General features: G+C 41.0%; 2 protein-coding genes across 4 annotated transcripts in view; one reads left to right on the top strand and one right to left on the bottom strand.

Moving 5' to 3' along the window:
- Positions 1-1,072: 1,072 nt before the first annotated feature.
- Positions 1,073-25,552, top strand: part of SLC66A3 (solute carrier family 66 member 3) — a 28,595-nt gene continuing 4,115 nt past the window's right edge. Inside the window, exons 1-7 of one of the 3 annotated variants that reach the window (XM_061622769.1) lie at positions 1,078-1,648; positions 6,923-7,005; positions 7,092-7,161; positions 8,897-8,954; positions 10,968-11,088; positions 11,847-11,888; positions 14,001-15,631. In XM_061622769.1, coding sequence (XP_061478753.1) covers positions 1,500-1,648; positions 6,923-7,005; positions 7,092-7,161; positions 8,897-8,954; positions 10,968-11,088; positions 11,847-11,888; positions 14,001-14,092 — 615 coding nt within the window. In that variant the 5' untranslated portion in view covers positions 1,078-1,499 and the 3' untranslated portion in view covers positions 14,093-15,631. The other 2 variants (XM_061622772.1, XM_061622770.1) reach the window with 2 other exon arrangements.
- Positions 19,500-25,552, bottom strand: part of ROCK2 (Rho associated coiled-coil containing protein kinase 2) — a 126,471-nt gene continuing 120,418 nt past the window's right edge. The window contains exons 33-34 of the mRNA XM_061622773.1: positions 20,979-21,112; positions 19,500-19,624 (exon numbers count right to left, since the gene is read on the bottom strand). Of these exons, the coding sequence (XP_061478757.1) occupies positions 20,983-21,112 (130 nt within the window). The 3' untranslated portion in view covers positions 19,500-19,624; positions 20,979-20,982. The remainder of the gene's footprint in view (positions 19,625-20,978; positions 21,113-25,552) is intronic.

The raw sequence follows: 25,552 nt of genomic DNA, 5'->3' as shown, positions 1-25,552 counted from the left end.
ACAGAGATGAGCTTCTAAGCACAGAAAGCATATGGCTCCTTCACCCAGCCTTTCCTGTCCACTGAACATCTGGAGTTAGGATGAGGATTTCTATTCCAGGATGGAGAGCATAGGTTGCCAACAAGTTTGAAGCCCAGTACATCTTTTAAAAGAAACTAACCTCTGGAAAAGTGCAAAACTATGGAATTGCTGCCAACCTAGGCAAACTGGAATGTATCTGTACTGTATTCTAGGCTTGCCAACTAACCAGGTTAAAAATACCCCGGTATTATGCAGCCACAAGAGTGGCTGTATACTATAGCCAGCATGGATTTTTCACATTCCACCATGTTAAACTGAAAATACCCCCCATGCCATTCTGCTGCTTCCCTTAAGTTCATTTCAAAACAAAATCTTACAAAACTTAATAGTCCTGAAATCAGAAAAGCTTGTTGAACAACCCTGTATGTTTTCACAACAATACACAAAACGCTCAGAGAGAACCTACAGTTTAAAGTCTAAAACAAGAGTAAAAAAACCCCAGAATTCTGGGGAATTTGTCCGTGGTCTCATAATTTGTTGAAATTAATTAAAAACAAGACATGCTTACAGAATACCTGTAATTCTCTTCTGATGTTGCCCCACACTCTGACCTTCATCTTCCACAATTTAAAAGTTAAAGAAACTGCATGGCTGATTTTTAATTAATGTAAGAAAATTAACAGTGGAGTCTATGTTAGCTCATGCATGCTCAGTAAGAACCAGCTGTCAGTGTTCTAAAAACCACACTAACAGCTGTTTGGCTTGGCTAAGCAGGGTCAGCTTTGGTTTAACTTTGGGTGGGAGACTACATGTGTCTGCTGTAGAATAAAAAGATGGGGACCCCTCCCAAATAATTATAGTTAATTAAGTTTTCTTTTAGGAAAGGGGCTTTCCTTCTGTCCAGTGCCTGCCCACCACCTACTATTCCCTTCTCTCACCTCCTCCCCACCCAAGGAAAAAAATGGTAACCCAGCTGAAAGGAGGTGTTACCAGTTGAACACTAAAGGGCCTGGGCTATGTGGCTTTAACAGTAGTAATGCAGACGGGTTAAAGGAGCAGCTTTTTCCCTCCACAGCTGCAGCCTAAAGCCTTCGTATTGTATAGACGGCTGTTGACTCTGATTAAGATTTCTGCCTGCTCCACCGCCTTTCGCTCATATGAGAAACCGATAAAGAGGGAGGTAAACCAGGAAACGTTGTAAGGATAGGGGGAGGGAAGAGGAGAAATACTATTGCGGTACAAATGGAGGAAGAAGGCGGGAAAAAACGACAACTTTACAAGCCAAACTACCCAAGCGAGAAACGCAGCGCCCGCCTCCCGCGTGCTGGGAAATGAGACGCCGCCAGAGCGCACCACGTTATCCTCGTTTTCCGCTCTCCTCCTAATGGGCGTTTTTCTTCGGGCTTGAGTAAGCCGGAGGTGGTGCTTTTGTCAGGGGCGACGGTAGCGGCCTCGCAGGAAGAACGAACGCCGGCGTGATGGGGCTGGAGTCGCTGTTGCTGGACGTGGCCAACTGGAGCACGATCCTGGTGTGCGGGGTGCTCAAGGTGCCTCAGGGAGCCGCCTTGCTGGCTGCCAAGTCCGCTCGGGGAGTCAGCCTAGAGAGTTTGGTGTTGGAGCTGAGCGGGTAAGGGACCCCCCTGACAGTAAAGCAGAGGGCCTTTCAGTCGGCAGCCAGTTCTGAGCCCATTCTTTTTCTGTTGTGCTTCGAGAGGATGACGATATTTTTTTTCTTCCATGAGTGATTTTGGGGCTCAAACATGCAAGTTCTTTCCATTGGATATACAGGCCGCGGCGACGGGAGGAGTAAAGCACTCTGAACATGCCCAGAGGCAAGGCACTCCCCGCTATGGGTTATACTTTATTTCCTTACTTTCTTTCTTGACAGAATTTAAGTTGACAGAATTGAATTTAGATGGCGTTCCCGAACAGTCCTTTTACCCAGGCACTGACTACTCCCAGGCTTACTCAGCTTCAGCAAGGCTGCTGTATCATACATGCCTTCAGATCATGCCCTGTGAGCAGATGCTTCAGATTTTCCAGGAGCTGAGGCCCGGTTTTCAAAACGAAAGAGATATGTGAGCCTTGGCTGTTTTCAAAAGACGGGCACAGACAAGGCGATAATATGAGCAGTGACTTACTTGGTCCCAACCCCGTTTTTATTTCTGGGGACCTTCTTTAAAAAGAAAGAAGTGAAATAAATAGTGCCATTGAGCATGTGCAGATTGCATTGTATCACAGGGCCTGACTCCGAGTGGCCTCTTCCTGTATAAGCTGACCTCCCAGAAGAGAAGGTATAGCTTTGAACAAGCCCTAGCAACTGATTTTTATTTAGTTGTTTATTTTAAAAGAAATTGTATGTCTTGTCAATTTTTTTCCTTCAAGTTCTAAGATTGCTTGGCTCAGAATAGTCACCTTGCTTTAGCAATTTTTAACCCTGGATTATGCGACCACAGCAAAAGTAATAAAGTGCTGAAGGCCTTGTCTGGAGCAAATAGTCTTTCTGTGCTCGTGCTCCCTGAAGGAAACATGTTGCTAGATAACCAGTAACGTTCCTAGGCTTATTCATGCCCTGTGTTACCAAGGGCTGAGTCGTATCTTTCCTTTTTAACTGACCCATAATAGCCCTTCCCAGCCATATTAGCTTCCAGAAATAGGGAATGTTGGCTCCTTATACAAGAAGCTGGGACCTGGTTATTAGTAATATTAGTAATAATTGATTTATATTCTGCCTTTCTATAAAGTATTCTTGCACTTTATAAACCTCCCTGCAGGTGTGCATATACTAAATACCTGATCACTTCTGGTTAAGAACTGATTCCATGTATTGACACCTGTGGTGTGTAGGAACTGACTGTTGGCAAGCTTTTGTGTTCTTCAGGAGGCCTCCCACAGGTACTGTCTCATCAGAAGGTCTATGCCTTATGATGTAGAAATGAGGCATTTTAGCTATATCCACACCAGACATTTAAAGCACTCTTATACCACTTTAGCTATCATGGCTTCCCCCAAAGAATCCTGGGAAGTGTAGTTGGTTAAGGGTGCTGAGAAGAAGTCCTTCACAGAGGTCCCTGGGAAGATGGACTGATTGTTAAACCACTCTGGAAATTGTCGTTCTCTGAGGGGAATAGGGGTCTCCTTACAATTCTCAGCATCCTTTACAGTTCCCAGGATTCTTTGGGGAAAGCCATGACAGTTTGGTGGTTTATTTATATATTTAGAGCATTTGTATCTCGCTCATCAGCCAAAAAGGTTCCCAGAGTGGCTTACATACAGTCAATTAAAACAAGAGATACATTGTTTTAAATTTATAGTGTGGATGTGGCCCTAGTGTGACAACATCTACACACTGGAACTCCATCTTGTTACATAACACACAGGTGCTGTCTCTATTATCTTTTGGACATCTTATCGAAGAACTTCATTTTCCCACAAGCCTTTTGAGTGGAGATTTTTATCCCAGTCTGTATCTGAATTGGACTTCAAATTGTTTGTATATGTGTTCTTATTGTTGCTGTTTTTATGGTGAAATCGCTTTGGGATGCTTATGGGAAGTGATGCATAAATGAAATAAGTAATAAATAATTTGGAAGAAAGCTGGTTTGTAGTTTTTTCCAGGCTGCTGATATGCCATATGGGACTGTTATGTGGACCTGGAAGTTAGAACCTTTTTTTGTGGGCTAGTGACTTTTCTGGACTAATTTGCAAGGCCACCTCCTTGGACTTTGATGTCACAAGCAAGGAATTGCACCTGCTGTGACCTTAACCTTCTCATAAATCGGAAAAGGCTGAAGTTGTACCTCGTGCACTCTGGCAGTATCCATCTTCATTCCCTGCCCTCCCATAGATCATAGGCACTGCTGACCCCTGATGTTCATGTGTTGGTCTTGGACATACGCAGCAGGGAAGCCCACATTATGTGTAAGCTTTCCAGCTGGAACCCTGATTGTGCATGGTTCTAGCTCACATGGAAGGTCTACACATGTAGATAATACGCACATTGGCTTCCTTGCTGCAGACATGCATGCTCAGCTCCTGGATGTCAGAGGCAAGGAAATTGTACAACATTGGGAGCTAGGCCATCTGCACAGTACTGCTTCCTCTTAATCATGGGGAGGCCCCTTCATGGAATTAACCCATAGCAGCCTAAGATTCTAGAATCACGGCTTTCCAAATGATTATCTTAGAACAGGAGTGGGCAGCCTGTGACCCTCCAGATATTGTTGGACACCAACCCCCATCAGCCTCAGCCAGCATGGCTAATGGTCAGGGATGATGGGAGTTGTGGTCCAACAACATCTGGAGGTTCAGAGGTTCCCCATCCCTGTTGTAGAAAATGTTATCCATAGTTACTAAAATGGGGTGGGGAGAGGGACTCTTGATATAATAACTGTAGGAAGAAAGCCTCATCCTAGTTTCACTTTCAGTATTTCCTGTGTTGCAGTTTTAAAGTCTCCTGCTCTGTGCCTTCTCCTTTAAGCCACACAATAATTATTAATCCTTTAATAATGCAAACTTGTAGTTTCAATAGATTCCCCTTCTCCTGATGGCTTTTGCTAAGGAGAAAGGGGAGCTCTTAATGACATCAACTGCTTATTGGCATCCCTCAAAAGAATTTGGAAAGTCTTCCCTCGCAGAGGTTGTGCTGATTCTTGCTTTGGAATGCTTCTATATACTTTTAATGTTTTCCACATATTTACATAAGAGAAATGGACCATAACAGGTCTGTGACTTTCTGGGATTTTCCCCTGAATGTTTTTTTCTTTTGTTTTTTAATTGGCATGATAGCCTTCCAATTTTCTGATAAGGCTGATTTTAGTGATACACTAAAGATGCCATTGCATATAAACTTGTTTCTTCGGCAGTAAATCTCACACTGAATTAAATTGGACTGACTCTTGGGTAAATGAGTGTAAGATTACAACAATAATTTGTCAGAAGTTAACAATTTTGTATTTGATACCTTTAAGAATTAATAATTGGAACATTAATGAGAATCCTTCACAAAATAGGAAGTTGAGAGTCTGTGACAAAATAGGATTGAAGTACCACAGTGTGTTCATACTTAAGATTAGTTTGGGTGATGCTCTTAAGCTAAACATAATGTTGCTCCAGGGTGCAAAATGCTATAAGGCATGGATGAGGAATGTGTGACCCTCCTGATGTTGTTGGACCCCAACTTTCATCAGCCCGAACTAGTGTGGTCAGGGATAATGGGAGTTGAAGTGCGTGAAGGGTCACAGGTTCCCTATCCTTTCTTCAGGGGAATCATTTGGAGCTGGTAGCTTGCATTTCTGTCTTTTTACATGACCCATTCCTGTGCCTTTAATAACATTTTGAATATCAGAAATATAAAGTGTAGCTTTCCCTGACATGGAAAAGTAGTAGGAAAAACTTTGTGTGGTATATTTTGATACTCAGACTGCGATTAAAGGCACAGGAAACCAGTCCATTAAAAGGGTAGAGTTCTACTGATACTGCTTTAGACTTTTTTTTAAAGAGATTATAACCTACACGTTAAATTGGACTTTTGGGATAATTTCATCACAAAAGTGTCTTGGAGGTGGGGGAACTGACAGGTGAGTGGCAAATTGTCTGGCACATTCGTTGCAATCTAGTAGAAGGTAGGACCTGAGAGAGAGATCTTTCTGACAATGGGGTTCTTCCATCATTCTCTGTAAAATGATTTGTTGCAGAAGTTTGTAATTTAGTAAAATATGCTGAAAGATTAACAGGTTGTAATAAATAATAAATAAATAAATTTTTATTTATGAGTCGCCTATCTGGCCGAATTAACGCCCACTCTAGGCGACGTACATTTACACAGTAAAATACAATAAAAACCAATGAAAACCAAAACAGTAATTAATGTACCAGTATTAAAAGCAACCTACCCCAGAATCCCATAGGTCTGCCTGAACAGCCAGGTCTTCAAGGCCCGGCGGAAACCTATCAGGGAAGGGGCATGGCTAAGATCAAAAGGAAGGGAATTCCAGAGGGCAGGGGCCACAATCGAAACTGCCCTCTCTCTGGTCCGTACCAGCCTCACCATCTTAACTGGTGGGACCGAGAGAAGGTCTTGTGTGGCTGATCTCGTCAGGTGGCATAATTGGTGCATAATTAAAAGCATTCTGTAAGTGCATTGGACATTGAACAGTTATGTGAAATGCTACTCTCCATATAGTGCTCAGAGCCTGTTCTTTCTCTCCCCCTCCCTCAAAGATAAAAAGCTGACATGGATCTGTATGTTGTGTTTTTTGCAGTGGAGACTTTTCACATTCCAAGCCCATCTTTAACTGGCTGTGTTTGGGAAGCTACTTCTGTAACTCACTGATCCTGACGAACACAGATAAGCTCTGTTCTCTTCCATGAGTTGAGGAATGGTTTGCATGTTCAGAACTTTCCCAACATTACTGCACATTGTGGTTTTTCATGAAGGAAACCATGTATGTTGCAGTTGGCTGAATTCCCCATCTACACAACTCTTAGGCATTCAGCAGCCTATCCTGTCTAGATTCCAAGTCTAGTAGTCCCCATGCCCATTGGTCTTCAGCCCCTACCATATTCCACTTCTTGCCCACATTTTCTTTTCAATAGCTCACTGCCTCTTTCACACACACCAGGAGGAGGAGATCATATCTTGGTTTGTAGGGGGCCCTTAAATTACAGTTTCTCCGTTTGGGCATCATGGTAACCTGTGGATTAAGAGACTAGGAAATCTTTGGTGAAGCTGGGCACACACAAAAAGGGAGGGGTGAGGAAGAAGCTTGCTGGCACACAAGTAATTCCTACTCCAATAAGCTGTGGTTTGTCACATTGGATATGAAGTAGGCCACTGATATCAAAATGGAACCTATGTTGATTTAAGTGTGCTTAAAATGGTTCTACCTTTCCCTTCCAGTTTCCTTGTATGCCTGCGATACATGAGTTACTACAATTATCCTCTGCCAACATATGTAGAATATCCCATCATCATTGTGCAAGGTAGTACATTGCTCCCTCTCTCCATTATTGAATCATCATTTGTTATTCTCATTCATGATATAATGATCTGATTTTTTTTGTTTCAGATGTCATTCTTTTACTATTTGTTCTGCATTACAATGGCAAAATGAAGCATGCTTTGCTTTACACAGTCATGTATCCTTTAATTATCTGTTTGGTCATTTCCATTTATACAGCATTTCTGGCAGTACTGTTTGCATTCCACCTTCTGGAATGAAGCAACCTTTTTTCAGTGCATGTTTCTCACTTGATGTGCAAATTTTCAGGATTCAAAAGTTTTCTAGTGGATTAAGGTACAGTATTTGCAAATGATTACACTGTAAGGACTTTGTGGACGAGTTTCAGGCCTAATATGAAGGGCCGTACTTTAAACCTTCCTTTATCTTTATCTTATGTGTATGCTCTGCTTAAAATCAGAATTCTGCACCAAAATAGCTCAACTTGTATAATTTCATTTATTTTGCGTAATTTATTGATGGGGCAAGAGGTGATCCAGCTGCACCACCTTAAAGAACTCCTATCCAAATTCTCTTCTGAATGCTGAGATAATGAGACATTGCCTATCCTTTATAGCAGGTACATCAACTTTTTTGGGCCCATGGGCTTATTTGGATCTTTGAGTATGTCCTGGGCACCAGCACAAAATTGCTGGCAGGAGGCATGGCCAATAACAAAATTACTGCCTAAGGCGTGCATGTCGCCAATCACAAAAGTTAACAGTTTTAGAGCTAGAAACCTGTGTGTGAAATTTTTCAAAAGTTAAAGCTTAAGATTTTGAAGATGCTTAATGCTGTATCCAGTGCCAAGCCCATGTTTGCAAGTCTGGTTTATACATAATATCTACACCAGGAGTGGCTAACCTATAGCCCTCAAAATGTTGCTGGGGTTCAACTCCTATCAGGCCCAGCCAGCATGGCCAGTGGTTAGGGCTGATGTGAGTTGTACTTCATCAACATCTGGAGGGCCACAGGTTAGCCCCTCCCCCTCCAAATTTATAGATAAAGCACTTGATCAAGTACGGCTTTTTGTTGACCAAACAAAGGCATATTTACGCAAGTTTTCTGCACAGTTGATCCCTACTTGTGGATGGAGCTGAGCTCAGACCATCCACATGCCAGAAATGGATCGCAGCAAGACCAGCCACACATCACTGTTTCCACACAATGTAATGAGAGACTTTGGTGCTGAGTTTTTCTGTAATGCACTGGAACTATTTGAATTGCCAAATCAGTGGCAGAAGGAATTCCCATGTACCATTTGCTGAACTTGTACAAAGTTTAAACAGTTTTGCTCTTCTTGTAGCCATATAATATTTCCATGACTTCACATGCCTCCTAAAGTAATCTTTTCTGGTTAATGATTTCTCGGAGGGCGGCAGAGGGGTAAAGGCAGTTAGGTGGGATTTGTCGAAGTGGGTAATGAAGGGTGGTAAATGTGTCTCAGAGGTCATCGGAGGAGGCGGGGAGGCCCCCTTAAGTGTGCTGTCCCAATCTGATGTGTGATTGGCAGGAACACATGAGGGGCCTCCCACACCCGTCTGGAAAGGTCTGGGACATTCACACTGCCTCTTCATTAGTGGCATAATTGCTGTCTACCAGGGATGCTTTTATTTAAGCAGACCTTTTGTCTGCTGATTGGTTAAGTTTTCTCTTGGGTGCTTTCTGCTTTTGATTTTTTTAGGCTGCTTCTGTTGCACTTGTCATTTAGCAATTCCCTAATTGGTTTTTTATTTGTTCCTGAAACTGCCTTGAGCAGCCCAGCTTTTGACCCAGAAAGGCAGCATGTATATTAATCTAATAAGTAAAACTCATTAAACTGGCCAAGTGCCCACCTGATTTTTCATCCTTATGCAACTTAACTCATAGATTAGATTTGTGGCAGGATGGTACATATTAACCCTACAAAAATGGATAGTGGACCTGGCTATGGTAAGCTGTTGGAAGGAACATGCCTATTGCCTGGTTCACACATCATAAGTCAAACTATGGCTTACCTGGACCATGCAAATGTGCAGACTTCCTGGGAAGCCAAACCATGCATAGCTCAGCATGGTATGGGAATAAAAACACCAAGAGGCTGTCAGTGCCTCTCTTGGAGCTCATACATTTGTGTGGTCCTGATAAGTCACAGCCTGGCTTACTGTGATGCATGAACAAGGCCTACCTGTATTACTTAGAAGGAGACCACCGTTCATTGTGCGCTGTGGGAAATTGATGGATTTGAAATGCCAGAAGCTGGTGGCCTGGCTGTTACATGTCCCATTGTCTTCCCTTTTCCTTCCTCTGCATTAAGATATATCATTGTACTGCAAAACATGTATGTTAAAATGAACTACTCTTCCTGAAGTCAGGACCAGTGCTTTAAACTGAGCCCTGGGAAGTATGAAATTAAAAGTGTGTATGTGCACATTAGGGAGTGTGCGGAAGTCCCTTTCACTTACTCCTGAGTAACCTTAAGCAGCCCACACGTTTAGGGGTTTGGACTTCAAAATGAGAGGATGCAAGACTGAGATGGGCTTGAACCTCGCTGCCTTCGATTACATAAATTAAGCACTGCCAAGTGCAGCTTAAGCCATGCTGATGCCTCCCTTTAAATCACTACCATTGTTTTGGTGGGATAAAAAGGTCTGGTTTGGAGAGATACAGAGAGCCAGTGTGGCAAAGTGGTCAGAGTGTTGAACTACGACCTGGGAGACCAGGGTTCAAATCCCCACACAGCCATGAAGCTCCCTGGGTGACCTTGGGCCAGTCACTGCCTCACAGCCTCAGAGGGAGGCAATGGTAACCCCCCCTCTGAATACCGCTTACCATGAAAACCCTATTCGTAGGGTTGCCATAAGTCGCAATCGACTTGAAGGCAGTCCATTTCCTTTTAGAGAGATACAGTTAAATGGTTGGCAGTAAGACTGGGCCAATATTAATATTAGTGCAGAGCATAGGGACAACAGACTAATTGCTCCGTAACTTCTTTGCCACTACTGTACTGCAACAACTGTAGTTGACAAAACCATCACACCCATATAGCTGTCTGCCCTGGGATGGGAAGAAGAGCTTCCTTTTGCTGTGCAATTGGGAAGAGGTTGCGTAGAGCTAAAAGTCTGCTTTCTGAGTGGTACAGGTGGAGCAAACTGGTGGGGGTGGGTAGGTTAGATTGGGGCCATGGGCCTCCCTACCTGCTTCAGTTACTTCTCCCCCCTTTCTAGAATGTGCTGCAGCATTTATTTCTCCTGACATCGTACATAGGTTCTTTCTCTCGCTGTTTATGGAAATAGAAAAGGAGCTCAAACTGTCCTTGACAGGTGAAATAGTTGCTTGACCAATCCATTTTAATCATTTCTTTATTCTGTATCTTATATGTTAATACTGAAAGAGCCATTCAGGTTCCAGCTGACTCCCTTAAGTACACCTCCTATTTAAGTAACAGCTGTATCTATACTACTATCAAGTTTTTGGTTGACTTCACTTGACTAGATATTGTGGGGGCTGGGGGCAACTGTGTTTAATTAACCACATTTGTCTTTTCAGTGCTATTTGTGTTTAAGCATAAACGTACTCTTAAACTCTAATCTTAACTCCACTTACCTGGGGGGTAAGCTCTATTGAATTTAGTGCCACTTACTTCTGTGATGTGGTTAGGACTGAGCTGTTAGTCTCAAAAAGTTCAGAGTAGATTAACTCATCTGAGTTAAATTTTCTTAAGGAGCTGCTTTATCCTGAGTCAGGGCAGTTGTCCATCACATCCAGTACTTCCCACCCTGTCACCATCTCAAGCAGAAGACTCTCGGTGCATGAAATAGTTTTAAATTGGTGAACTCTAAGAGATTCAACTTGGGATCTGTATGTGCATACTAAGTACTTTGCCACTGAGCCTTGGGCCCTTCCTCATCCATCAATCTGGTCTTTGCTTTAACAGTTGTGCTTTTATTTCTTGCTTCCCTGCAGAACCTGAGCACTGTAATCAGCGCGGCAAGTAAACTTGCTCAGCTTCGGTGTCTTTGGCAGACGAGAGATTCTGGGCAAGTGAGTGCCACGACTTGGAGTCTAGCTACATATACCTGTGCAAGTAAGCAGCATCTCAAACGTCTAGCTTTGTTCTTACTAAATATACAAGTAAAATAAACATGCTAAATTAGATTGCTCTCTAGTCTAGGGCACCAGAACATTTTCTGCTGCAATTTACCCTATGCAAATTCCCAATTCAGTTTTTTCCACAAAACTCTCCTCTTTGCTTTTAAATAATATAGAGCAGCTTATGCCTGAAATAGAATTGACTCCAAAAATTGCCTAATGCAAAATTTTTGAGTCAAATTTTGAGGTTTGTGCTCTAAGAAATTTTAAGGGAAGTAAAATTTTGGCAGCCTAAAGACATTTGGTAGGCAGTTCCTTGCATCCCTAGCCAGAGAGAGCACGAATTGACATGGATCATTTCAGCTGTAAGGTGAGTACCATCTGTCTTTCACCACCTCTGGATATTCTGTTAGGGATGGTGTAGAAACTCTACTCAAAATGAGCAAAGTTGACTCAAACTGGGACTGGAATTGCTGGCAAGTTTCATCTGAAGCAAAATTTTGATGCACGTGTGGAAGGAGAAGCATCAGAGGAATTTAGAGGGAAAAGTTTGAAATTAGCAAAATATCTTGTGTTGGGATAGGGGTGGTTCTGTATGTCCCTAACCTGAACCATTTTGCTCATAATACAACAGACATACAAATGCCTGGTTATCTTGGGGGAAACCACAATTTTTAAAGGGCCAGAGTATTTGTGCAACATCTCTTAGGTTTTGCATATTTTAAAGTGTGATAACACTCTTTTTAATTACAGCCAGAATATTTACAACATTAATGACAACAAAGGATACCACAGGTAATATTGTATTGCCAAGTGATTTATGTGTGTGGTAATTTAAAATTTGTTCTACTGAGAACAATAAATAAGGGGTTCTTAAATGGTCGGCGAACACACTGGCTCATTTCTATTCAGTGCCAGTACTGCACATGATTTTACGTCACCAGATTAAGTAAGATACCTGATGGTACTTAGAATGGAAGAGGCTCTCATTGGACTAACCTTTTTGATGGTGGGAGAGGCAAACTCTTCAGCTAACTGACTTCATCATTCAGAATAGAAAGGAAGCCAAGTTTACCTAAATGAGAGACCATTTACTCTCGTGGTGTGTGTGACATGGCATTTAGTTCAGTGATGACAATTACTGTTGTTTGAAAGGAAAAATACGGAATTTTGCAAGTGTCTGATATAGATTGTATTTTTTGGCAGGGAATTTAATTATTTTAGACAAATCAGTCTCTTGGGATCAGTTCTCTATTTTGTGTTTTAAAAGGAGGAATCAGAATAGATTTTGTCGGAATTTGATTTTAAATACTCTGCATATGAATAGTGCTGCTCAAGTGATTTAAGCATTGCTACTTTTAATAGCAAGATTGGCAAGATGGAGGAGAATATATATCTGGATCTGTACTCTGCAGATGTGGATGGCACTGGGTGCTTTGCATCCAGCGATGCACATCACAATATACACTGAGAATTATGTGGTGGTTCTAGTAAGGAGATCTGTATGCAGAAGCCTTCGTGTGTGGACTTTGCCTTGCTGGATGAGGGCAAAGGGGCACAGTTGCTAGGTATTGTGATGTTAAGTTGACATAGCTCTGAGCATACCTTTAGTTTCCATTTGCTTCTGGCCTGAATTTCAAGTTCTAGTATTGGATTTTAAAGCCCTAAACCAGGGCTAGTTAATCTATTGCACTGTGGATGCTGCTAAACTACAACACCGATCAGTGTCAATCAGTATGCCCAGGGGGAAAATGCAAGTTGTAGTTCAGCTTCCCCACATAGCCATGAAGCTCCCTGGGTGATCTTGGGCCAGTCACTGCCTCTCAGCCTCAGAGGAAGACAATGGTAAACCACTTCTGAATACCACTTACCACAAAAACCCTCTTCATAGGGTCACCAAAAGTTGGAATCGACTTGAAAGGCATTTCCATTCCATTCAGTTCAGCTTCAGAAGGGCCAAATATCAGCTGCCCCTGCCCCTAAATGGCTTGGGAGTAGCCAGGCTATCTGAAGGACTACCTACACCCATATGTACCTGCCCAAGGTTTTAAGAATTAACACCCAAAGCGCTGCTCTCGTCTGCCAGTTGAAAGCAAGTTAGGTTTAAGAGTATGGGGTAAAGGGCCTGGTGGCCCCATGTTTCTGGCATACCCTCTACAGAAAAATTCATATGGCCTATCTATTGTCCTGTAGTTATTATTAAGTGTATTTGGGTGGTTTTATGGTGGCTTTTAAAATAAGAACAGCTATCTGACTTTTAATTAGTGCTTACTTTTTAAATCTTGGAATTTTGATGTTGTACTGTATTGAATTGTTATAACCTGCATTGAGAGGATGTATACGCTATAGAGATGTAACATTTCCAGAAATTTTGAAGCCATGGAAAAACCTGTTTTTTCCAGAAAAAACAGACATTTTTGGAAAAATGGAAAAAATGCAATTATTAGCACTTTGTAGATTGAAAGTCACTTTGTTACTTCAGGAACATAAAATGTAATTATGTACAAGTTGGTTTGGCATAAAATTATCACATTTGGTATATTAAAAGTACATTTTATTCAAACAATTATTACAAATTGAATTTACTTTTTAAATTTTTTACTTTTTTTTTGTAACAAATGGATCTTCAAGATCCTGAACTGTAAGGAACACCTGTACTGTACTGTACGGAACCTCTTTTGTTTTGCCAGTTTATGAGAAAAATTTACCTTTTCCTTCATTTTTTCCAATTTTTCAGGGGAAAAAATAAACGCTTTGGAAAAAATGTTTTTTTTCTGAATTTTTCCATTTCCCCCCCTGGGTCTTCACATCTCTAATACCCCAAGACAGACTAGAAATATTAAATAAATTGTATACAGTAATATGGAGAAGACAAATAAATTTGACTAAACACTTTTTGCCTCCCAGTTCTGGTCCGTTTTATAGTCATGTTGGCTCTTAATATATGGGTCACAGCAACTATACTGCAGTACAGAAAGACGGCTAAGAAGAGAGACTAAGATGGGAGTACTTCTGCCAATTTTAAATGGTCTGGACCAAAATGAAGAATGAAACCAGTATAAGAGACTGTAATTAATACCAAAGTATAATTAAGCTGCCATAAACCAGCATTCTATTTAATGGGAAGCTACTAATGTTTACACCGCTAGTAGGTATCAATATGAATTCAGTAGCAGTTTTATGTCTGTTCAAATGCATACTTTGACACGTTTTGTAAAATTTTAATGAATGGACAGTTATTTTATGACTGTACCACTGCATGTGCATGGCTGTTCTTACAACTTTATTGAAATATTTGATCAACTTTTCGGACCTCTAGCCTTGTATCTTTTTATCAAAATAAGTGTTTTGGGTAAAGTTGTCAGCACAGCTGTCCCTTTTTGTCATGTTCCTAGTTATCTATAATGTACTGTGAAGACCAAGAGTACAAGGATATATTAAATGTTTTTTGCATGATTCCCTTCAAGTATGCAATATTATAGCAGAAACGTATACCATAAAGCAAGAACTTCTGGTGTGAGAACACACTTTGCAGGAGTCTTTACTCCTCTATTTGCATGATGAACCTATTAGTCCTGCCTGCTTTGGAGAAAGTTAATTGTGCTCAAGTTCCATGGATTTTAGGAAGATTGTAGTATGGCTAAGTTTCTCTGGATTGGAGCCTTAGTCTGTTAAACATCCACCTTCCTAATGGTAGCTGGCTCACCGTAACAGAGGAACAATGTGCATATATGTTTAAGCAAAAGCTCTTTCAAAATAGCTGCAAGAATGGACTTGTTTCTGTTGAAATGCATATTAAAATTATAGACCACTCTTTGAAATGGTGATTAATAGGAGTCTGCTGTACCTTCAGGAGCTTTAGGCTTCAGACATGCATCAATATAGATATATACTCCAGGAATAGTTACTCCCTTACAAGCCTTGGGCCCACTGGCTGTGCTGAGAAGCAGTTGCATGGGCTGCCTTCATAGGCTTAAGTGATGTTTTTGTATGAAAGTTAGAAAAGAGCAGCAAGATCATCACAGTTCCATGCACATTTCAGAAAACAAATATATAATCATAAATTTATTTTGAAGGTAACTGGAGTAAGGAAAAGGTGAGAATAGTCTTTTGTATGATTAGAATGGTGTTAAGCAAACAAAAGTTTTATATTAAATACAGTGCCTGATTTAGCTCTATTTGCAAAAAATATTCTGACCTTCTTTGTTCTAGCAGTCGTTCATTATTTTTAATGAATGAGTAAAATCAATTTAGTCTAACACTGGGTTGTAAGTTTGTGTTAGAAGCCAGTATTTCAGGATGCATTCCTTGGCAAAAATTCCCTATAGTGGATTATGGAGTAAATACTACTAAAGAACTCCCATTGGGTGGAAAGTGCTACACTCTCAATATGAAGAGAGAAGACTTGCTACAAACCAATGGGGGGGTGCTCAGCTGTTGCCAACATAGAGCTAATGGAAGAACTGAAGGAAGCAATTAAAGTTTGCATGTCTGTGATATCTTAAAACACCTCAAAAATAAATTCAATCTAGTCCAAACTGCATTCATTATTCAAAGGTTTGCCAATTTACTTGACAGAGATTTCCCATCTATATAAGCAGGATAACTTCCTGGATTGGGGTAGCCAAGATGTGGCCTCTGGCTCTTAGGACTCCCAACTCCCACTAACCCCAGCCAGCATGATCAATAGTGAGGGATGGTGGGAATTGAAATCTACCAACATCTAGAGGGTGCAACATTAGCTATCCCTGTCATTGATAATCTGCTTGGCTGAAAGCATAGATGCTAACACAGTCTTACCATACCACCAGCGAGATCTAGGTCAAGTGTAAGAGTGCCCAAGTTAGCTCCTTAAAACTAGGTCTTAGGCAGTAACGGGTAAGTTGTGTCTTAAGATGCCTTGTTTCTGGTTGGCAGCAGCCTGATCTCACATGTGTGGGATACACATGCAAAAAAAAAAAAAGAGGATATATGACAGTATACCAATTGCATTGAGCTACTTTTTAGTTTGCAAAAAAAAAAAAAGCAAGCAAAGGGGGACTTGATAAAGTGTATAAAATTATGCATTGTGTGAAGAAAGCAGATAAAAGCGCTGGCTGGCCACTGTGAGAAAAGGATGCTGAGTTAGATGGGCCTTTGGTCTGATCCAACAGGGGCTTTTATTACCAGATACCTATCTGGATCATCATCTTTGTGCTTGTCCTAATGACTTGTTCATTTACTAGCTTCATGGTTTATCATTGAGAATTATAGATAGGTGCTGTACTTCTGAACCAGGGAGGGACATTCTAGATGTTGTAGAACACTATTTCCAATCGGCCCTAACAATCATGGCCAATTTGTCTGGGATGATGGGAGCAGGATCTCAGAAGTCTGGATTACAGCAGGCATTTGGACTTCCTTAACAAGGCAGGAGCAGCAGCTGCTGCAAGCCTTGAACACTCACACAACCCTCACTCATGTACCTCCACACAATGACTCACACACCACAAAGAATTAGCAGGAAGAAACCACCTTGGATGAAGGTGGGAATGGACTGATGACCAGAAGGAGCAGGTCATCTGACTCCAGTGCATTCCTGTCTTTGTATGCTAGGTGGCGCTACAGTACACCTGATGGCATGCTACCCGGGGAAAACGGGAGTGTATCACTTAGCCCAATCCAAGATGTGATGCTGGCAAATGCTGTATAGGCAAAAGACAGACCAATCTTTACTAAGACATAAGGTCCCACTGAGTTCAATGGGATTTATTCCCAACAAGCTGTGCACAGTATTATTTTATGTGACTCTTTTGAACTCTCTTGCTCAGCTCATGAGGGAGGATTCTGCCCACCTCTACTTTTTACCTCAGTGGTCAGATTTGCTAGCTGTTCCTTCAACCTTTGAATGTCCCATTATTTTCTGACAGATGTGCTCATACAAATACGAGTCTTGAATGTATCAGTGACCTTCCATTCTTCTGCTGAGCTTGTGCTTATGCCATTCTCTGTAAAGAAGATGAATGAGTGCTTCTGAATCTTTTTATGCAAGTAAATAACATCTCATCTTCATGTTTCAAAAGGTGCTACACAAAATTACGTTTAAACACAAAATATTTTTCCCAGTATTGGGTAACTGGTTCCAAGAGTTGTTAACACATTTCCCTATAAACATATGAAAGCCATCTTTAGCATTATGCATTCTAAAGTAACAGTTTTATGCAAAATCTTCTATTTAAATACTTTATAAAAATCAACTTGCCAACATCAGGAATTATTTTATCTTACTCAAATAGTTTATTTAAAAATATATATATTTCTTCCAATTCAGATATTCCCACAAATAACAATTTTATATAAAATATGTATGTCTTCAGTGAATGGAAACATTTTTTTATTGTATACATGTTTTAAAAATAAGTTTTGTATGGAAAATATGCATTTCTTAAAATGCACTCTTGCTACTCAAAGCAAGCAGGCAAAATGATAAATATTCTTGGTTTGTCATGGGCTTTAAGGATAACTGAAACAAAAAATGTATATTTTAAATAATGGGATGCAGGGTTTTTTTACACCAAGTGGGTATAAACAATATAACTGAATATATAGTTGGTGAGTCACAGTATATTCGTGGAAAGGGGTGCTTATAGGCTAAGACCAGAGTCTTCTTTCCATGCATGACGCAGTGAAATGAATATTTACTCATTTCAACGGGGCTTGAATGAGAAGATCCTAGTTTGTAGTGAGCTGAAACTTACTGTATCCTACTCCTGCACAAGCCCTACCGATGCAAATGGGAACTGCATAGGAGCTTGGTGTATTGTACCCCATTAGGTACTCTAAGTGGGTGAAAACCCAATTTTCATGGTTGTGATGCTAAATAACCCTTGGTTCTCTTCTTCCAAGTATCCACTAAATAAAACAACCTAGGTGAAATGTCTCGTTTCCTTCACTTACATGTTAGATTCTGTATTTCATTAGCACTATCACACAACATATATATGCATATAATATGTGTACATAGGAAAAAAGACCAAGGAGGCTACAATATATATATATTTTACTGCCATCATGTTTTAACATTATAGCATACTGTAGTTGTATAAACATGCATTTTCTGGGATAAATTATGAACATGGCATTAATGAGCTCACATAAATTATATTTTGTACAAAATTAAAATTTAAAAAATCAGATTAAGTGCCTCCAAGGCCATTTCTTCACATATGTTGTCAGAAACACACAACTAAAATTATCTTCCTATTCCAAAAGCTATGTGCTAAGAGAACAGGATTCAAAAAATTTAAAATACATCTACAGTATGTTTCAGTCATTCAGGGTTTGTGACAGTCATTAGATATTGTGCGATGAAAGTGTAAAAATAGCTATAGGTACTTCAGAAATTAAAAACACACACCTAGGATAGTATGCAAAAAAAAGGCAGAATGAAGTTCTGTAGCACTTAGAAAGGGTAATATAAAATCTGACTAATACTGAGGTTTGTTACAAAGGGCTGGATGAAAAGTTATGCCTAAGCATGAAAACTATATATTAGTCCTAGTACTACCAGTTCATTGTTTCTGAAATCAGTACTCAAACCAACCCCTCCCTCCCCTTCCAAACCCATTTAGATATACATTCAGAATAGACTGACACTGATATAAACTATTATATGTAAACATAGTGCACTATATTGTTCTGCCACAAAGCAAAAATTGTATCCTAAGAGCTGGCAAACATATGTATCCTTTATCTTTCTTAAATATCTAGAATGGGCATAGACTTTAAGGGAACAAAATTAATTTAAGGCATGCCCATTAAGCAGTAACTGAAACGGGTATATACTTGGAAGTTCTCATTATACTTAGCTGCTGAATGCAGACATGTAGCTTTTGATATACAGATATGAATAGCAAACTTCAACAGTATGGCTTTATACATCTGCATAGTTGCAACTGCAGTTAATTGAATATGAATAATATGTATAAAAAATAAAGTGGAAAGTTTTTTTAAAAAACCATCTTGCAGCATTACAATACAATATACATATTTACACACCAACACACACATATATATACATACACACACACACACAGTATAACGGTCACTTCTTTAAGATGCAGTCTTCATCATTGTGACAGACCCTTCTCTCTCCCCCCCCTCTTCTGGCAAACTTGCTGGTGGCATTTCTCTATAAAAACGTGAACAGAGGGATTCATCATGTTTCCCCAATCCTTTTATTCCTTTTGTGAAATGTAATGAAAGTCTTTCCCAGAGAGATTTCGTAGAACAGAATTTAAGGGTATCCTTGTACTATTTACCAACCATTCCTAATTTGATCAGTCATCCAGAGGGATTACATTAAAAAAATAACACAGGAATTATTAGTATGTTGTATTGCAGCAAAAAGAAAACCACACCTCCCTGTAAACTTCTGATATATATATTTATATATAAACTGTCTTTCAGAAACATATATATTTGTAAATCCGCAGATGATGGTTCAGTCTTATCCCCTTCAGTAGAGACTGTATTCATAAGAAGGCAGTTAGCTGAAAAACAAGAGGAAAAAATGCACAGTAAATTTTAGAAAGCATATTTAAAAGCAGTGGAATTTATTTCATGCCCTGCAGGCCCTAAACAAATACCAAACCAAAAGCAGTGCTTTTTTTTGGGGGGGGGAATCACTGGACCTTCCACTCAGCCCAGGATAGGCCAGAAAGGCAGCAGCATCCTCTAACCTGCTTTGCAAGCTATGCCCTCTGTTCCTCTCCTGTCTTGGAAGAAGGGTGGAGAATCTCAAGTTTCCTTCTTCCCTTCAAGCAAGTGGTAATGGATTTACTTCCCTTCAGTTTAGTGGAAAACAGGCAGAATAAGTTTCCCTACCAACACAAGGGCAGCAGGTATACACAATCTTCTTCCTCTTAGCTTTAGGTGGATTTTACCCTCTTTTTAGGGGGTTATTATCTGAAGATTTGTACTTCTGTATCCCTTAGTCTTTCTTCAGGTATGTAGAAGCCTCTCATTTTGTTAGTGGATGGCCCCATTTTGCTTCCACTCTGAGCGCAGCTCAGGAAGGGTTGGGTTCTCCCCCACTTTAGCAGCTTTAATTTAGTAGTTTTTTTAAAAAATATCAAAAGCAAAACAAAATATACAGATATTTCACTAAAAGGAAGCCTTAGCATTTTTTGATGGGCCGAGGTGGGGATAAATGTCCTTCTATCCTCCTCAGGGCCTTTGAGGCCATGCATGATTTGAGGAAATAGGGAGCATGGCCTAGATTTGGAGAAGCAGGCTTGGCCCCATTTGCGGCTCTGGTCTTAATGATGGAGAAGTGTGGCAGAAAAAGACTGAAACTCTCCATCCCTCCCCCTCCTTTCAAACATGATAGGGCTTGAAAATGAAAATAGTTTTTAACACTGGCACTTCAATGTATTTGCAGAGACTAGGATCATGTATGAATTGTTAAAAAAAAGGCACAGCAATGCAAAGAAAGCCAAGTCATATCAAGATCTCACAGCACTATCAAAACAATGCAATATGCAAGACATCAGCTAAGAGAAAAGTTGCATCACACTTCAAAACAGATATATGTAGCTGCCCACATCTGAACCTGGAACAGCAAATAAAAAAAGAACATAAAATGTACAGAAACAAGTAAAATTTGTAGAAAGTTAGTAATACATATTTTAAGAGCATCTTACAACACAGATGGACATATGGGTTTTGAGAACTACATTTTCAAAATACTTCAGAAGTCAGATGCATGCATCATCAAAAGGTTCTTGAATTTAAGTCATGAAATTGTTTTTGGGGGATTTAAGCAGGCACACTTTGACTGCTGTGAAAAATCCAAACAGCATGCTTTAAGAAAGCCAATCCATTCTCTTATAGTCACCCATTTACCTCTTCAGAACACATCGTTATCATCATCGCTATCATCAAGTTCGTTATCGTTCTCAGCATCAATATTAAAATCAATATCAATATCAAAATCATCAAATGACCAATCCCAGTCTCTACATGTCATATCAATCAATCTGTAAAATGAGGTTTTAAAGTTTATGAGCCACAGTCCACTAACAACATTCTTAATGTGACAATTATTGCAACATTTTTCCTCGTGCATCATTTTTTGTGACATACTGGCTGCAGTCTATTATCCATATACAAGTTCTTATGTCCTTTCCTAGTCCTATCTCATCAGAATAAAGAGTAACTAAGGAAGCATGGCAGTGTACAATGGGATGCTTCCTAATATAAATGACATGGAGCTTTGCTTTATTATCAGTAGCCAAGTTCTGAAGGATTTGCATGCACACATCCTCGGGTGCGACACTTCCTCCCAATTCCTGAAATTCTGTGCTTGAGGAAGGAATGGGGGAGGGAGAAAGGCCAGTTTGCCTGGGAGGTTAAGAGCCTGATTCTGAAAAGTGGGACCTGCCTGTGCACAAAGCTTTCAATTGAGACCACTATTTAAAGGTGAAAGTTGAATTTAAAAAAACACAGTTTACTAACAAATAGGCTTATTTTTCTTTCCAATGTACCTAGGGAAAACTTTTAAACGTTTTGAAGCATATATTGCTATTTGTACATATGTAGTTCAGATAAAAAGAGAAACTAAAAACATCTTATTAAGCAATACCCTCATTACCACAATTTGATACTCAAGAAGCAGAAAACTAAACACATCAGTCCCTTAAACAAAAACACCCAACAACAATGCCTTTATTTAGGAGCAAAAATCACTCTAAGGTAGCAGTTCTAGTTAAAGAATCAATTTCAGTCAATCAAGTCTACGTACGTTTACATATAATGTTGCATGTGAACAATAAATGTGAAGAGCATAGAGTTCATTTCAGTTGTAATGCTCAATGATGGTTTGACGCTATGAGTGATATCCAACTAAGTCATGCTTGGAGCAGACTTTTAAGACCATTGGATTTCAGTAGGTCTAGACAGTTGAATATCACCCTGTATCAAGATCGGGGAACCAATCTTGACCTCTTGATACTCTTTGACCAGCCCCATCCAGCAATATCTGGAAGGCCAGAGATTCCCCATCCCTGCCCTGTGAGTGAGCCCCAGGTGCACATGCTCCCTCCTTCCCCTCAAATTTTCTCCTTCAGACTTTTCTCTCCCTACATCCTCTGGCACACACAGGGCAACCGTAATTGTGATATGTACTGCATTATCTTTACTCATTATCACTATTATCCTGACCATGTTCCTTTTTGTTCCCCATTTTCTAAGACAACAATTTACCACTTTTACTGCCAATTTGTTTTTTAAAAAGTTTTGTGAACAGCATTCCTCTATAGACCTAGTGTGCCCAGCATATCTAGTTTAACTCTCTGATGCTTTTAAGCGGTTGTTCTAACATTCTGAACCCTCTTTCTTACATTCCTTTTCCCGTCTACTTTAACATATTTTTTTTCTTATTTTATCCCTTTTCTGGCCTTACTTAAAAATTGTCTATGTATAGATGCTTTGCTACCATTCTAGGCCAAAGCTTTTGAGTGTGTTTGTGTGTGCTGGTGCACACACGTGTGCACATGCACATATAAGGAGGCTCAGCAACAGTCCCAAGGGCTTCTTCTTTTCTTCTCCTTCAGTCCGTCCATCTCTTTTGCTTCCTCCTTTCCCTTACAGTGGCCACACTGTTTACTTCCAAACTTTTCTCTCTTCTCTCCCCTCCAATTTTGCACACTATTGCCTCATTCTCTAACCAACTCCCACCATGTGTATACACTTCTAGTGTCTATCCATGCAAAAAACTACTGTACAACCAGGAGATGAGCTGTGATACTAACGCCTGCTAGTGGTCCCTGTGCTTACAGCATGAGAAATGCTGTTAGACTAAGCTGCAATCCCTCCTTTCTGTCCACAAAAGCCTCCACTGGATCAAAGAGGTTTCTGTTATTAGGGGAACGCCACTGAGGACAACCCTATGTGGGTTTTAATTGTTTTTGGAATTTCTCTTCATTTTGCACATTACATTTTAGCTCAGAGTTTGAATGGAAAGGTGTCTTAAACATTTTAAATAAATAAAAATACATTGCAGATGAAAAGTAACCTTGATTACAGCTAATAAATATAGGGGGGACCCTTCCCTGTGGCACTTAACAAGTATTTAAATTTGCTTTGAAATCCTAAGCAAAGGCGATATGACACGCCGTTTACCATTCACAATTGGTGGACTAAAATATAGATGATGGTGCTGGCTGAGAAACTCACAGCCTCCAGTACAGTACTTTGGGGCATAAAGAAAATGAACCATTGGTCTCACCTGAAAGGTGGTTTTCCCAGGTATCATGCCATCAGGAGGGCAATATTGCACCTAGTATCTAAAGGCAGGAATGCACGGGAGTCAAGACTTCTGGTGCTCCTTCCGGTGAGATCCCCAGTCCATTCTGGATGACTCACATTCAGGATCCGTAATAAACCCGGAAGAACAACTCGGAAAACAGGTTAGTCAGAAGGAGCGGCACTAACAAAAGGAAAACTCCACTTGACTCCCAATTAAACAAGATCATTAGAAAATAGCAGCCACAGTGAGAAAAAACAATACTGAACTAGTTGAATCTGATAACCATATTTAACTCACACGTCTTCAAGGAGAATAGGCAGCCCCCCCAATAAGGGAGGGCCCTGATGGCATGATACCTGGGAAAACCACCTTTCAGGTGAGACCAATGGTCCATTTTCCCCAGGTAGAATGCCATCAGGAGGGATGTACCAAAGCAGTCCCAGTAGGGTGGGCTCTGGCTACCTAGGAAGACAATACCTGCTGTAATACTTGCCTACTGAAGGAGGTGCCTGCAGAGGCATAACAATGTATTTTGTAGTGTCTAAAAAATGGATTTGGAGTAGCCCAAACCACAGCTCTACAGATATCCAAAACAGAAGCATTGGTTGCGAAGGAAGCCATAGTGGCCGCTGACCTAGTGGAATGGGCTCTGATGTTTCTGGGTACCTGAACATTAAGAGACTCATAGGCCAGAGAAATGCAGCCAACATAACAACGTTGAACTGGAGGCCTTCTTGCCCAATGTCCTTGGATGAAAGGAGATGAATAGCGATTCCGTCAGGCGAATGTCCCTGGTCCTGGCTAGGTAAACTTTAAGGGTGTGACAAATGACCAGAGAGTGCCAGGCTTTCTCGAGGGGGTGCTTTGGACGAGAACAGAAGGAAGGTAACACGATGTCCTGACTACAGTGGAAAATGGAAGACATCTTAGGGCGAAAAGGCAGGTCTGTGTGTAGCACTACAGAGTCTTTGTGAAAAGCATATAGGTGACGAGCCATGGATAATGCTCCCAGATCAGAAACTCTGCGGGCCGAAGTGATTGCCACCAGAAAAAGCACATTGAAGGAAAGCAGATGCAATGGGACTGATCACTGGGGCTCAAATGGGAGACATTGCAGAGCCTACAGGACCTTCTGAAGATTCCAAGCGGGAAGCAATGAACTACTGGTGGTGAGAAGAGATGCACCCTTCAGAAAGCGCTTGACCATGAGTAAGAACCTAGAGGGGCCTGGCCACGCCATGCCAACAAGATGGATGAGATGGCCAAGGCCTGTCTGCGCAGGGTATTTGGCTGCAACCCCATGGAAGGTCCCTTATGAGGAAGTCTAGCAGGTGATGGACTGTAGATGTAGATAGAAGAACCTGCTACTTGGAGCACTACTTGGCAAAGGCTGACCATGTGCCTTGGTAAATGTGAATTGTGGAGGAACGTCAGGAAGCCAGTATGGTTGCAATGACGTTCTTAGACAGCCCTGAGATCGTTGGGTAATGCTGCTCAACATCCAGGCCATCAAGCTCAACCACTTGGGGTCCAGATGGTAAATAGGTCCCTGGGAGAGAATGTCTGGTCGTAAAGGAAGATGCCACGGATCTTGTACTGAGCGGGCTACCAGCTCTAAGAACCATGGTCTGCGCAGCCAGAAAGGTGCCAGCAGAATCACTTGGGCACGTTCTTGACAAAGTTTCTGGATGGTCTGCCCCAGCAGGGGGACTGGAGGGAAGGCACAGAGGATCTCTTTTGGCCACAGCGTGGATAGGGCATCAATGGCCCCTGCCCCTGCATGATGGTATCTTGCAAAAAAGTGCAGAAGCTGCACGTTCTGAGGCAAAGCAAAGAGGTCCATTGCGAAGGCTTCGAACTGGCGATGTAACTGAAAGAACACCTCGGGATGGAGTTTCCACTCCCAAGGCCACACCTGCTGCTTGCTCAGCCAGTCGGCTGCAATGTTTAGTTTGCCGCTGAGGTGCTTGGCCTTCAGGGAGAGTAGGTGACGCTCAACCCAGTTGAAGATGTGGGTTAATTCGACTTGCAGTGCCTTTGATCATGTGCCCCCCGATGGTTCAAATGTGCCTTTACGGTGACATTGTCGATCTGGACAAGGATCCGTCAGCAGAAACTTCTGATTAAAGTTCAGGATGGCTAGCCGCACCGCTTGTAGCTCCAGCAGGTT

This window comes from Rhineura floridana, chromosome 4 (genome assembly GCF_030035675.1).
Source record: "Rhineura floridana isolate rRhiFlo1 chromosome 4, rRhiFlo1.hap2, whole genome shotgun sequence".
NCBI lineage: Eukaryota > Metazoa > Chordata > Lepidosauria > Squamata > Rhineuridae > Rhineura > Rhineura floridana.
Note: the sequence above shows the minus strand (reverse complement) of the source record. Positions and strands in the feature narration are given on the sequence as shown.